The following is a 15,523-nucleotide window of genomic DNA, read 5'->3' as shown; positions in this document are numbered from 1 at the left end:
CCAAACTTAACAGTATAGAAACTGTGGGGAAAAAATTCAGAAGGCTGAAGCCAGAGTCCAGTGGATGGGTATGTAAGAACAGCTTGTGATGTTTCTTACCAATAAATCTGGAGGTATAATTAACTTGTGCTGTAATTTTTTTTTTTTTTACATGTACAAAACCGGCAATAGTCTGCATGCCTTCTCCTGCTTTTCCCCCCTAGGGTTTTGACTTTATTTTTGTTACTCATCCATATTGTCCATAATGTGCCAAGTAAATTTCCCAGTAGTCTCAACCTCTCTCAGGAACAGTGGGAGTTTGGAGCACATAACCAACACCAACACTTCAATAAAAACCACTAAGTATTTGAGCCTGTTCAGTCATTGCCTGGCATGTAGGATTCTATCAGGAATGAAATCAAAAGGATGCCCCCTCCACTGACCTCAGTGCGGGGAAAAGGTAACAAGTGCACTGAGAGATCACATATTCAGATAAATGCAAGACATCGTGATTCAGTTAATTAATTTTCTCCAGAGGAGAAACCGAAAAAACAACATACGAACAAGAAGGTTGCTCTCAAATCTCTTCTGCTAGGTACCAAGAAACAACTAAACAGGTATTTTGGACAGTAAATGTGAATTTAGGGTTGGGGGGGAGGAGGAAAAAAGTCTATCACTTGTACAGTGGTATCTCGGGTTACAAACACCTCGGGTTACAAACGCTTCGGGTTACAGACTCCGCTAACCTGGAAGTAGTACCTTGGGTTAAGAACTTTACCTCAGAATGAGAACAGAAATCGCAGCGCGGCAGCGGGAGGCCCCATTAGCTAAAGTGGTACTCAGGTTAAGAATGGTTTCAGGTTAAGAACGGACCTCCGGAACGAATTAATTTCGTAACGAGAGGTACCACTGTACTCAGTTATGGAGGTGTGTGTGTGTGGGGGGTCACAGTAATACGGTACTTCTTCTGATAGCCCCCATAGCTACTGTTTTCAGAAGATTGCAGGAGGCATGTTTTGGCTAAATTCAATGGGCGTCAGGAGATGGATTTCATTAAGGTCCCCCTGATATTTCTCCCTGCAATTTGAGTGCTGTCTATATATTCTCTCAGAACAATCTTCTCAGGTTAAAGCACTCATACCCATTTCACAGGTAATGCTGCTGCTGAAACTCTCTATGGGATGCCTATTGAGTGCCAGGTTTGGAGGTAGGGGGCAGAGTCTCACACACAGCCTCACAGCAACATGCTATGTTCAAGACATCCAAACAATATGAAGTAGAGATATTATATTTTATTTCCAATTTTCTTCTTCTTTAAGAATGTTAAAGCTTTCAAGTTACACTGAACTCTTCATCTGCGTAACTTTTTAAGTTTTCTTATGTGCTTTTAAGGTTGCATATTCTTACACAAAGCTAACTGCGCTGGAAAGCATCGGTTCAACTATTCCCTGGTATCAACCATCACTTACCTGCTGCACAAAATAAAGCTGTTATAACACAGACTTGATAAATTCACAAGGCCTGAAATTCAGTTTTGGAGGTTTCACTAGGACAAGGAACCTAAACCTAATTCTCCAAGAGGTAGATCCATCCATTAACTAGAAAAGCGCAAGACACTCAAAAGTGCTTTCCCAGTATTACGGTATATATTTCTCTAATGCCGGGTAGATTTGTCAGATTAGTGTGAAGCCTGTGAACGCTTCATTTCACAAGGCAGCAGTCCTCAACATGCCACACATACCTTGAGCAAGTGGCTGCAATGGCAAGGTAGGCTGGCCAGGCTGAATCGTCAGCAGACCCTGGCGCTGCAAAGACAGGAGGTGCTGTTGCTGCAGTTGTTGCATCTGCAAAAGCTGCTGCTGAAAGGCCAACTGCTGTGAAGTCACCTGTTGCTGCTGGGGCTGTGAAACAAAAAGAAGAAGAAGAAGAAAGGAAATTATGGGTGGAATCCAACATAGTGCCAAGTGAATGTTTTGTCAGTAATGATGGCTGGAAACAATTTTGTGTGGGGAGAGAATCCCATAACCAGAGCACCACCCTGTAGCAGAACATATACTTATTGCTGCAAAGCAGACCTGCACAACTTGGGTCCCACTATAATAATAATAATAATAATAATAATAATAATAATAATAATAATAATAATAATAATAATAATTTATTATTTATACCCCGCCCATCTGGCCGGGTTCCCCCAGCCACTCTGGGCGGCTTCCAACAAAACAGAAATTCTAAAATACAGAAATCCATCAAACATTAAAAGCTTCCCTAAACAGGGCTGCCTTGAGATGCCTTCTAAAGGTCTGGTAATTGTTGTTCTCTTTGACCTCTAGTGGGAGGGCATTCCACAGGGTGGGTGCCACTACCGAGAAGGCCCTCTGCCTGGTTCCCTGTAACTTGGCTTCTCGTAGTGAGGGAACCGCCAGAAGGCCCTCGGAGCTGGACCTCAGTGTCCGGGCAGAACGATGGGGGTGGAGACACTCCTTCAGGTATACCGGACCGAGGCCATTTAGGGCTTTAAAGGTCAACACCAACACTTTGAATTGTGCTCGGAAACGTAGCACTAGCTAAATCTGACTGCATACCAGGGACTTGATAAATGCTGATTTTACTGCCACCTAGGTGTGTAAAACCAAGGGAGATGTCAAGCACATGGCTAGCTACATTTCACAGCTGGTAGGCCATATTCAGCTTGGTGAGTCCAGGAGCACTGGCCTGCTGTATAATCAGTTTCCAATAAGCCAACACATTCAGGGTGAGAAGGTATCTGATTTTGACATGTAAAGAGTATGCAGCGGCCTGATGCCCAGAGGGAGGTAGCATTAGAGTATCTAAATTTAGGCTACCAAAAAAAACTTGCACTGGGTTTTCGGAAAACTGAGTCTGTGTTCCATAGCACTGAATGGAACCCACAAAGTATACTTCTCACTTTTCTAGAAAACCATATGTCTGATTGGTAGGCTTGCAGGGGGCAGGGCTGTATGTACCATATTCACCCTCTCCCTTCTCTGCTCAGTACAGTACCATTGCATCTTATGTGGGGGTTTGGTACCAAGGGTTCCTTGTATATACAAAAACACGTATACTCAAATTCTTGGACCTGTCCCCTTGTGAGCATACTGGGGCTTCTGGAACCGATGCGCTGAGGTCAAATGTTCACTTACGTCTGAGCTGCTTATGCATGTCGGGGTTTTTTTAAGCATGTCTAATTATATACAAAATTCTAATCAAAAAAGTTGCATACATCACATGTACATATAAGAAAGTCAAACTGCAGCAGGAAGAATTACCGACAAAGGAGGAGTGGCAGATGAAATTGGATAAGATGACAGGGAGAATTCGGAACCAGCGAGACCAGAAATTCTTGAAGTAAATATTCGGGAGTAAATATGCAAATTATTTGAAAAACAATTGTAATCAACTGACTATGCTTGTAGGATTACAAGAAGTTTTGTAAGGAGAATTATATGAAAAATTACAGGGGGGAAATCTAGGAGAGTGGATTTTAAGTTAAGGATTATTAAAAGTAATAGTTAAGATAATGAAATGCAAGATCAAGAGATGGAAAGTAGAAAATCACTAGATGTGGTTGACGGAAGTCTTAGGCTTATAGCCAAAATGCTGTATAAGATAAGAGATGTTCTGTTCTGTTTGGAAAATATTTGTAAAAACAATTAAAAATATATTATAAAAAGGGGGGGAAGAAAGTCAAACTGCATGCAGTACTATATTTCTGCTGCATAATTTTGCAAGCCTTTTTATAAGTATTAATAAAATACTAAGCAACACAGTAGGTATTGTTGTATGCATTTATGGGCTGATGACCTTAGGAAAATATAAGGGTATACTTGTATAATATTATACAGATAATAATGCATATACCGTGTTTCTCATATTATAAGACATGTCTTATATTTATTTTTTCCTCAAAAAAACACACTATGGCTTATTTTCAAGGGATGTCTTATTTTTTTCCTCCTCCTCCTCCTGCCGTGGCCGGCATTGCTGCTGCGCCTATCACTATGTCTTATTTTCGGGGTATGGCTTATATTCCTTGAATGCTTAAAAATCCTGCTATGGCTTATTTTATGGGTATGTCTTAAAATATGAGAAACAGGGTAATAAAGCAGGCATCCCCAACCTTCGGCCCTCCAGATCTTTTGGACTACAATTCCCATCATCCCTGACCACTGGTCCTGTTAGCTAGGGATCATGGAAGTTGTAGGCCAAAACATCTGGAGGGCCACAGGTTGGGGATGCATGTAATAAAGCATTAAATGAAAAATGTTTGTATTGAGATTTGCAGGAAACTCCATCCCTAAATGCAGCTAAGGAATTTTTGCATCCCCAGACATTATCCCTCACTCTGATAGTATACTGTACTGTATTTGAATATAACCCAGTCATAAAGACATTAATGAAAGTTTGCTTTGCAAATTGGGTGGGGTGGGGATGACAAGCCTTTGTGTCTGGGTGTGGAGTAGAAGAACTGTGGATTTAGCATTGACGCTGAAAACACATCACAAGCTGAGCATGTGCATACAGACACATTGTTCCTTAATTCTAAGTGTTGTCTTCCCTATGACAGGAAAGCAGGAGGCGGGAGGGGGGGAGTTATGGGGAAAAATAATGTAATATTTGCTAAGAAAGGTGTGGGGAGCAGCACAGTCTTTTTCAAGGTGCTGATCTGTCTGGGATAGCATTGCCCTATAGGTTTGCTTGTTATTTTCAAATTTTTGTGAAGAGAGAGCACAGGCTGAAGTTGCTCGTGAATATATGGAGGGCAGTATCTCAGAGGCAAACTTCTTCATTCCAAGTGTAAGGATGGGAAGAGGCTGCAGTTTCCTAGCCAAAGGCACTCTGCTCACTCAATTCTCTCTCTGTGAAGCCCCCTTTTGTTGTTTTAATGTATTTTTAATATTTTGTTGGAAGCCGCCCAGAGTGGCTGGGGAAACCCAACCAAATGGGCAGGGTGTAAATCATAGATTTTTTTTACTATCATCATCATCATCATCATCATCACCATCATCTTTCCCCTTAGATTAAAAAGTCAGGTCAATCTTTATTGCTTGCTGTAGAGAAGATTTCAAAAAGGCCTGCACTCATCCCGTCCACTCTCCTGTTAACAAAAATTCTCCAGCTTGCTAAATTTCCAACGAAAACCGTAACCTGGCTTCAATCAAACAAACCATAGTTGGTGTTAACCACAGTTTGTCAGTTTGGGTGCCTCAACAGGCTGTGGTTAAGTACAAATGGAAGCGAAAGCTTCTAAGCTTTTCCTTGCGTCGGGTGGGGTGGCTCAATCTTGTCATGCTGAAGTTATGGTTTAGTTTGATGTCTGAACAGTATTAAAGAGAGAGAGTAAACAATTCCTCTGGGCACACCCCATATAGTTCTTTGAATTCTGTCCAAAGTCTGACTGTATCGCTTCCCACTCTGACTTATAGATCATTCATGCAAAATCTGTATGGATTTTATCCTGACAAATAAATGCAACGATGCACATGTTAAAAAAATAAAGAAAGTCTGGGTGATTGACACCCTGCTTCTTCCAGCTTTGTGCCAAACTGGCATGTATGTATGCCATGCGTGGCTTGGGAAGGTTGTTCAGTGCTAAAGCAGACTGCACAGAAATGTCTGGTGTTATGTTTAAATTGGACAGGATTCTTCTGTGCTGGGGCTGGGGGAGGGGAGAATGCAACAATGGAATTGTATTCTCATACTGTATCTTTTTACAAGATACAGTTGGTAGCTCACAACCTTGTTGACAGTGAAGTTCTTGCGAACTTTGGCGCTGAAAAGTCAAAGCGCAGAAAGCAGCATTACACCAGCATATACACTTAATTTTAATGAAAAATATCCCCACGCTATGCTCTATTTACTTATTAAAGAATTGTCTCAGCTATTAAGGCTCCAATTGGCTAATTTATTGCATTTTGCATAGTAGCTCTCTCTGTCATGCAATCAATCAATTCACAGTTCTCTCTCCTGTGTTATTCCACTTAATATATTTTTTTAAACTTCAATGCTTGGGGAGGAGGAGAATTATTCACCCTCAGAAGAAGACTAAGTTGCTATATTCCACTGGGATCTGAACCCTGAACCTCTGAGGTGTAAAAGAACATGTTGCTTTTTCACTGCTGCACCCAGAGAAGCTTTTAACTACTCTGTTTATCACTTCTGACATAAATAAATGAGAAAAAAATCAGACCTTTGAAGAAGAAAAACTTCATCTAATATTGTTAATTAGCCATGACAAACGATGAAATAACATTGTAAATCTTTCATAGAAACAGCCACTAGATTTTAATTACACACATTCATAATTTAGCAAACATCTTATTTGAATGTGTTTAATATGTACAGTACTCAAGGCTTCAGAGTCCTTAATTTTGTTTCACTTAAGGAAGCCTTTAGGTTCTGCTCATCTTGTATTTTATTTGCTTTGTTCTTCTAAAACCATAGAAAATGCCTTTGCAGTTTTGATGAATATCTTTTTATTTATTGCACAATGACATGAGGAAAACTTTGGTTCCGTAAAATATCAATGCACTGTGCCAATGTTTAGCAATTCCTTACGCCAGCAAAAAAAAAAAAAGTTAATGTAGATTTCCTCAGTAATTATCTGAGTGATAGAAAGATAATACAGCACACTAGAACAATAAATAGAAGGAAATTATCTAATATCCCTAATCTGTTAGGAATCATATCAAGGTGGAGGTCTGCAGAGCTTTGTAGCTAACATTTGCAGAAAGAAAGTTAACCCCTGACAGAGAAAAACATATATAATCCATATGGCAGCAGAACTGAGGGAGAGGGGGAAGGGGAGGGAAGGAAGAGTGTGAAAAAACGCATGGCGTTTGAAGTAACTGCATTTGCCTTTAAGAGGTCTATCTGTGCACTTAGATTTTTAAAAAAAGTCCCCTTAAAAACAAGCCATTGATATAAATAGCTAAAAATTAGTTATAAGAACCATTCAGAAAGTATTGAAAATGTGAGACAGTGATTTTTTATTTAATTTTTTGCATCTGATTAATTTGAACTCCCCCCCCCCTTTCTCCTTTATATACCTAGCAGAAATGAATAGACGTCACTAACTGTATTCCTAGGATTCCAAAGGAAAAACAAATGGACAGGAGCGAAGGTGAGTGGAGCTGGAAACCCTCCCCGTTCAACATATACATTAATTCTATTGGGAGAAGGGAAAATAAAATCGGATTGAGAACCAGGTCACAAGTATGTTGGTCAACCAGTGGGCTGACTGTCCCGCAAAACGTCATCAAACCTAGACTAAGGGGGAAATGGCACAAATCTAGATTAACAGTGGAAACCACAAGCATGTAAAGGGATAGAATCCTACAAGTTCAGTCCTTGGTGGTAGATAAACTGTATTATTTTATTATGTTTGCAGTCTCCATGTAAGGAGCGTACCACAGAGCAACCCTGAGTTAAAGCTGACAATGCGAATAATCTGGCTGACTGGCTGGGAGTGGGGGACAAAGGCACTTGAGCACAACAATGGGCACACTTGAACATCTTCCACCACCTTTGAACATCTGCAGATGGTTTAAAGCAGACATCCCCAACCTGCGGCCCTCCAGATGTTTTGGGACCACAACTCCCATCATCCCTAGCTAACAGGACCAGTGGTCAGGGATGATGGGAATTGTAGTCCCAAAACATCTGGAGGGCTGAGTTTTGGGGATGCCTGGTTTAAAGACAGGCAGAATGAAGTTTTTGTGGACCATGGAAGAGCTGGGTGTGGAGAAAGGGAAATATAGTGGTACCTCTGGATACGCACATGTCTGTTTGCCTATCCTTCAGGATGTGAACGCAAGAAACCAGGAAGCATTTTTCCAGGTTTCGACGTGCATGTATGCGCAGAAGTGCTCTACCGTGCCGTGTGCATGTGCAGAAGTGGCATCTCCGGTTGCGAATTCCTTGGGATCTGATCGGAGCCTCGGAATGGATCTTGTGCGCAACCGGAGGTACCACTGTACCATCACCTTGCAGGTGTCCCTGCTCCTCTCACAATCTACCGTATTTTTCCATGTATAAGACTAGATTTTTTCCCTAAAAAAACAATGTCAAAAATTATGGGGTGTCTTATACATAGGGCCATCTTCCCACATTTTCTTAGATCCGAGTCCCCCAAAATAGGGGGCGTCTTATAGATGGGGACATCTTATAGACGGAAAAATACGGTATGTCCTTGCCATGACGTTTCTGCTAGTAACCTAGAAACACCCCTCACTTGCTTGGTTTTTCTATACAGACCCAGGAATGGGGAACCTGTGGCCCTCTGGATACTGTTTGACTACAACTCCCATCACCACTGATCACAGGCAGTGCTGGCTGAGGCTGATGGAAGTTCAAAGTTGTATGGAGTACCATAGGTTGCCCTGCCCTGATATAGGCAGTCCAACCTACAGTGAAGTCGGATACATTCCAATGGTGGTGAAGATGCTTCCAATAACTATTTAAAGCATACCACAGCAACTATACTGACAGAGCTATTGAAACTCCCCATACAACTTCACTCACCTCTGCTATAGAACATATGGCTGGCCCATTGGCAGTTTTCCCGGCAGCAGAAAGCCCCAAATGGGGCATATTGAGGGTGGGGAAGGGGCGAGGTTGAGCCAACCTGGGATCCACAAAAGGTCTCACTGCTGGCAGTTGAGCTCATTCGTGACAAGGAGTAGTCAAAATGATAGGAGCTATTTGTGGCTGTGTTGTTAGTTGCTAAGGCCCAGAGCCCCATACCCATTTATCTGGGAGTAAACCCTATTGAATTAAATGAGACGAACCCTATTGAATTAAATGAGACAGGACTGCACTGTAAGTGGCTTATTTTGCGGGGATTTGGGAAATATTGCCTTCCACATACTTTGTATTAGCAACCAATTTCAGGCCTATTACTCTACCCACTGAGAAAGTTAATTGATTTTCTGTCTGAAAAACCGAAATCTACAGCCAGAACAACAAACATGTAAATAAGCTGAAAAGTCGAGGGCATTTCAGTTTTAAACCAGCATGCCCCCAGATGATCCAACTGTTCCTGATTTTTCCTGAAGTTATTGGATTAATATAAATCACAAGGATAGTTAAACCAGTGTTTAATAATTTGTTCAGCACCTCAGATATTAATCCTTGTGAAAAATTCATACTGTAAAAGGGATGATTTAGTATGAGAACACTCCCTGCTTTGGACATGTCAGGGACTTGCCACTTTATTGCAAGTTAATATTTTAAACCAGCTTTATTTATATAAGTTGACTGATGCCTGTTCTGTTGTCTTCACTGCTATCCTCCAGGAAAAGCTCATGAAAGCTATTTCTCCATTTAAAAAGCCAGGATAAAAAAGTATACAAGCCCATTGTCCAAGAAAGAACTTAAAAGCGATGCACGTTGCCAAACTGTGCTCCCCACCCAGTTACCAAACACAGGATACAAGGCAGCTTGTTTACTTCTCACAATTGAATGCATACAAAAAAGGTCTCGGTGCAGTCCTGTTGTCAGGTCAGTAGTCAGTTGTTAAAATGCTGAAATATCCTGATAAAACTTGCATTTTTGATCCCCTCCCTAAAGCTGCTGTCAAAGGTCTGTTTTCCTTTCTTGGGTTACTCCCTACTGCCTAACATAAATTGTCATAACTACTGGAGGACAAACAGCCTTTTATCATAACAATCTACTTAGCTAGACATGACTGCAAAAAAAGAAAAGGAAAAAAAAGGTGGCTGGGTGGGTAGGTGGCGGGTGGGTGGGGGATGTTTCCCACCTTTATTTAGAAACATTCCCATCATCTTTCCCCCCCCCAGCTCTATTTGATAGACTCAATGGGACGGTGCTTAATAAAACCAAAACACGAGAGAATAGGACCTGGGGAGTTAACAGGCTGAGATCTGGCTGCAACAAATGGTAATGCTGCTAAAAACAGGTTCTCCACCCTGCCGGAAAACTCCTTAATTCTTACTTGCAAAAAACCCCGAGACTTTTTATTTATTTTTAAAAAAACAAACCACTGCCATACATAATGTACTGGTTACAGGTCAAAGATCCATTGCTTTCAGATCTGCTTGGATGCGACTGTGAGCTAACAACAAGGAAGAGTGCAGCAGATTAACACAATTGAGCCAAATTTAAAAATGGTGAAGTCCATAACAAATTTCTCTCATGTGATTATTTAGTTTAGAACCCATGCATTTATACTCATGCCATATGCATGGACACAGACAGGCACATGGCTTACCATGTGCATATTAATTGCTCTTTCACTTAAGAAGATGGCAGTGAAAAACCATCATAGATTTTTTTTTTTTTGCATCGCTTGAAGCACCCCTCACTAAAACCATCTGGTTATTAAAAGAAAAAGCGCCCCCCCCCCCGGGCAAACAGCAGCTAAAAGCAATGGGTGTGTGCCCTTCGCTCTCCTTACATCAATCAATGTTGTAATACTAATTTTAAAATAGGAAGATTTCTCTTATTGTAACTTTGGATACCACAATATCAGGCGTGTGACTACAGTAAATCAGTTGTGATAGATATTGAAATGCCATTACAATGTCCAACCTCCCATCCTGCCTTTTTAACACAGAAAGTATTTTTCCTTCTTCTCCAAGCCATCATCTTTGTGTCAGAGACGCTCTCCTGTCTGACAACAGCAATTTAGAAGAGTTAACTTTTATCGTTCATTCTGCTGTGTAACTTTCCCCTTCAAATTTCTTTATCTGCCCTCTGAGCTCATCTGAACTTTCATGTTCTCCCAGCATGCAGGCTTGCATTCAAAACTATGTCTAATAGACCAAATAAGAGGTTAATAAGAAGTGGCAACAGAAAGAAAAAAATACAATCCCTGGTAACTGATAAGAATGACAGTGGCAGCCCTTTATTGTTTGTCTTCAAATATAGAGTTAAAGATCTTTAAAAAACTAAAATTTGACGCCTTTGAAAAGAAAGAAGCACAAAATAACAACAGGGGGTTATTGCCTGGCAGCCACAGGGGAGAAGCTCCATAATTCTTATTCTCCCTTTTGAAGGTTGTTAGAAATCTGATTCAAAAAAGCAACAGCAGAAGGAGAAAGCCTCTTGAGGCTATAGCCATTTCCTGTGATCATGCATAATGTGCTTCAAAAGTGGGTTTTTACCAATTCTGTTGATCAATTGCACCTCCTTCGTATTCCCTCTTTTTTTTCTTTTTTGCTGTGTTTACATCTGATGCGACTCAATGACAAGCACTGTCTGAGACTGTGAAACAGACCTGTCATGTTGATTTATGGGCGCATCAAACCACGACTTGTCCAAACTGAAGCTCGCAGTTCATTAATTAGAGAGTTGTGACTTTGAAGTCAGCTTTCAGACTGTGGTTTTTAACATTTGGCTTAATTTATATGCTCTTGAATGTGGATCTCTAAGGGAAAAACTGAAATTCCCTTCTTGTCTTTGAACTTCTTTTGACCGCACAATAATCATTTCTTTGTCCAGAGTGATGCCTGCATCCCAGAGTCATTAACGCACATTGAACTGCCACTGATGAGTAAGCCCTACTGAATTAGAAAAACAGCCAGCAAAACAAAGCTGAGAGCATTCTGCACAGTGATATCTCACAATTACATGCCTTCCCTCCCTGTGCCATTTCCATTTTAATTACTGTTAGTCCTTTAGATTTACATTTTAGACATTTTTTAATCTGTTCCCTTTTTTATTATAGTGGCGCCCGTTAACGGGCTATAGTTAAGGTTCATGTCAGCGTTTCCCATTATAACCCCCCCCCTATTTTCATAACGCGACTGTAAAAATTCACACTTGACTTAAAACTTGGTTTTCCACAATAGGGGAGAGTGGTTTGATGGAGGCCAAGAAAGTGTGTGGACCAATCTGGCAATGTGTGCTTGCATAAATCACAACCGCCATGCTGACACACAGCCAACTCAGGTATGGGAGCATCGTGTAATAAGGCACAACATTCTAGGCATCCAACAGGCAGTCATGCAGTGGGCAGGGGGTGGGACGCCTTAATACCAACAGAGTTTCCACAACCCACCATGTATTTTCTAGATGGCCATTTATGGCCTTGAAGGAACACAAACCAAGGTAAAATTTATAAAATACAGAAGAATTCACAAAGTTGCAAATTGTGAAAAGCATATGGCAGCATTAATTCGACTCTCAGTAACAACTGATGTAGAAGGGAAGAGGACCCCACTGTAACCCATAAGTTTCACAATTTCATAAATGTACCAACAATTCCATTTTCCAGCCATCATTTTCAATCATAGATTTTGCTCATGTAATGTTAACTATACATTTTTTGGTCCATGCTCTCTCTCTCTCTCTCTCTGTGTGTGTGTGTGTGTGTGTGATGTTTATTTTAACCAGGCTACTTTAGAGGATAAACCTATTCCTCCCAAACCCAAGTTTCACCTCCATTAGCAAGCTACCCCAAAGCTTGGCTTGGAGCTTCCTAAATCTCTACCTTCAATATCATCAGCTCCTTTGTCAAAGAACTTCTGCCTGGTTTGTCATGGGACCTATGTGCAGGTGATTATGGAGCAGGATCTAGAGCAGGCATCCCCAAACTGCGGCCCTCCAGATGTTTTGGCCTACAACTCCCATGATCCCTAGCTAAGAGGACCAGTGGTCAGGGATGATGGGAATTGTAGTCCAAAGCATCTGGATGGCCGAAGTTTGGGGATGCCTGATCTAGAGTGTTCACAAATGGAACTGGCTTATATTACTGTTTCTCACATTATCCAAACAGTCTATAAGAAGGACATGAGGGCCTCTGTTGTTGCCAGCAACTGGTACTCAGAGGCATGTTGCATCCTAGATCACATACAGAACAGTAATCTGTGGGTGCACAGTTAGAGTGTGGTGCTGATAAAGCCAAGGTTGCAGGTTCAATCCCCATAAGGGACAGCTGCATATTCCTGCATTGCAGGGGGTTGGACTAAATCAGGCTTCCTCAACCTCGGCCCTCCAGATGTTTTTGGCCTACAACTCCCATGATCCCTAGCTAGCAGGACCAGTGGTTAAGGATGATGGGAATTGTAGTCTCAAAACATCTGGAGGGCCGAGGATGAGGAAGCTTGGACTAGATGATCCTCAGGGTCCCTCCCAACTCTATGATTCTAGGTACAAACTGTCTTTCAGAAGCTTGACCTTCATTACTCATCTTCTCACTGCGGAGCACCTGATGAACTTCAGAAGTGCCACAAAATACCCTGAAACATGGTTTGACAATCACAGTTTTATAGCCAAGCACAGCTGTTATGTTAAGGGATAGAAGATAATGCATGCAACATCAGAGACTAGTTAGAAGTGCTTAAATCCTAGTGAGTGAACGGGGCTTCAGAGCTTTGTGCTTCCATCTCCCATTATTTAAATGAGTCTTAACGCTGCTTCACACCAAATGCCTTTTTCCTATCCTGGAATTTGCTTTGGACATTCTGAATAAGAAAGAAGGGGATAGAAAAGAGTGGCAGTTCCTCTTCCTCCGCTTGTTTAGAGAATCCTTCTAAGCAAGTCCACAAAATTTACCAGCCTGAAAAACAGATATACTAGCCTGAATGGAGCTGCCAGAAAACACACGAGAGCTCCACCCCTCCTGCAGCCATGGGTTGCATTTCTATGCATTTGCCTGCCTGAAATCCCTTGTCACTTTGGACTTGCAAGGCTAGTATTTAAATACAGGGCTGGTTTACAATATCCAAAGCAGAGTCCTGGCATCTGACCCTGTGGGGACAGATATGCCATCTTTGTATCTGGGCCCAGATTCAAGCATTCTAGTCAGGTGTAGTGAGGTCAAGCCCATGCATTTGCACAAAACTTTTTTGAGCCAACTTCAAAAAAATCCTCAAAGCTACCCAGAGATTGGTCCCCAGTTCAGGACAATAAAAATGTCCTGTGTGACGCATCCCCTCGGGACACCCCGTTCTATCTGGGTTGCAAGCAATGGCCTCAATCCAAACAAAGTGTGCATGCAGTAATCAGGGCAGCACACACGTAGCGTAGTAAAAGAAGCTGGAATCCATCAATCAACTGTTTGGCAGTGAAGGGGAGAATGAATCCAGCCTCCAGCTCCTTCTTCTGAATAGCAAGATTTCAGCTTTGTTTACCAGGCTACATGTGCACCGTGTTAGCTGTTGGACTGGGGAATTATAGGCACAGAACCACTTTATGCATATTAATTCTCCATTCATCTACAGAGATGTACGTCTGGAGGCTGGGTCAGGGCAAATGAGTACACAACCTCAAAGACTCCAGCAAATACAACACTAGAGATTTTCATTGTGCTACGTTTTGGAAATACAAGTTGTTAGTGCAATCTTTCAAGTAGTAACTTCCAGAAATGCTTTCTTCTTCTGAAAAAAATTACAGCTATAATGTGCTGTTATAACATACCATAGGAAGAAAATGGGAGGACTAAATTGAAGCAGCAGCAGCAGCAGCAGCGCGAATACAGGTTCTTACGTCTAACCCTAAAAGCTGGGACCACCAGCTTCACAACCATTCACAAGATAAATGACGGTTCTAAAGTTGTTATACTTTCTTTCAGGATCTGTGGTTTGCAAGGGAAAATGGGCTTTAGTTGTACCTCTTTAGGCTGTTTTCCGGCATGTTGTTGCTGTAAAAGTTGTAGCTGCAACTGTTCCTGTTGTTTCTTATAAAATTCTTGAAGCTGCTGCTACAAAGGAAAAGAGAGAAACAGAGAGACAGACAGACAGACAGACAGACAGAGAGAGAGAGAGAGAGAGAAACAGAGAGAAACAGAGAGAGAAACAGAGAGAGGGAGGGGGAGAGAAAGAGACTGTTAAGTAAAACAAAGTAGGAGAGCCAATTCAGGATCCCCTTTTGGTGTAATACACAAACTGCGATTTGAAAAATAGCATCCTTTTATCTGTAACAGTCTGACCTTTAGTTTGAAACTCGACAATAAATTCAGTGCACACTGACTATTCTTGGCATTATCATTTGAAAAGTAATCTCCAAAATGAACTGATGAAAAACATACCATTTTCTACACAAACTAATTAAAATAAGGCAAGGAATGACCTTTGGTTGGAACAACAAAGCCAAAATGCCCTTGCTGGGAGAGCCTGGTGAATCTTTATTTAGAAGCAATACATGCTTTCTAAATCATCATTGCATTGTACTGTACTAAGCGTTGTTTGGTATAGGCACAGGCTCCCTGCTTCCACCCACCTGGCCCAATCTCCCAGATAGATAGCTTTTTTGAAAGTTCCATTCAATGAATGAGTGAGTGAGTGAGTGAATGACTAAGGCACAGTGCACAAGGTCAACTTGCAATGGACTTTGGCGTTGCTATACCATTAATGAATTAACCCTGCATAGCTCACTGAGATATGTAAACCTCAAAGTCATTTTTGCATTTCCACTAATCCACAGAGAGAGAACGATATTAATTCATGGCATACATCACAAGTCTAACATGTGTTTCCATGACATGCAAGGGTTTGTACACACTTCACTGTTGCCTTCTTAACTGATGTGCCTAGAAAATTGTTTTCTTTACCACCACATA

At 41.4% G+C, this 15,523-nt stretch overlaps 1 protein-coding gene across 44 annotated transcripts in view; it reads right to left on the bottom strand.

Annotated features, from left to right (window-relative positions):
• FOXP1 (forkhead box P1) overlaps positions 1 to 15,523 on the bottom strand; it is a 544,444-nt gene that overhangs the window by 101,909 nt on the left and 427,012 nt on the right. For 25 of the 44 annotated variants that reach the window (XM_060271340.2, XM_035106633.3, XM_060271348.2 and 22 more), the window contains 2 exons: positions 14,576 to 14,665; positions 1,721 to 1,880 (listed from right to left, as the gene is read on the bottom strand). In XM_060271340.2, coding sequence (XP_060127323.1) covers positions 1,721 to 1,880; positions 14,576 to 14,665 — 250 coding nt within the window. The remainder of the gene's footprint in view (positions 1 to 1,720; positions 1,881 to 14,575; positions 14,666 to 15,523) is intronic. The other 19 variants (XM_088662398.1, XM_088662407.1, XM_060271349.2 and 16 more) reach the window with 1 other exon arrangement.

This window comes from Zootoca vivipara, chromosome 2 (assembly GCF_965207765.1).
Source record: "Zootoca vivipara chromosome 2, rZooViv2.hap1.1, whole genome shotgun sequence".
Lineage (NCBI taxonomy): Eukaryota > Metazoa > Chordata > Lepidosauria > Squamata > Lacertidae > Zootoca > Zootoca vivipara.
This window is presented reverse-complemented; position numbering and strand designations above follow the sequence as displayed.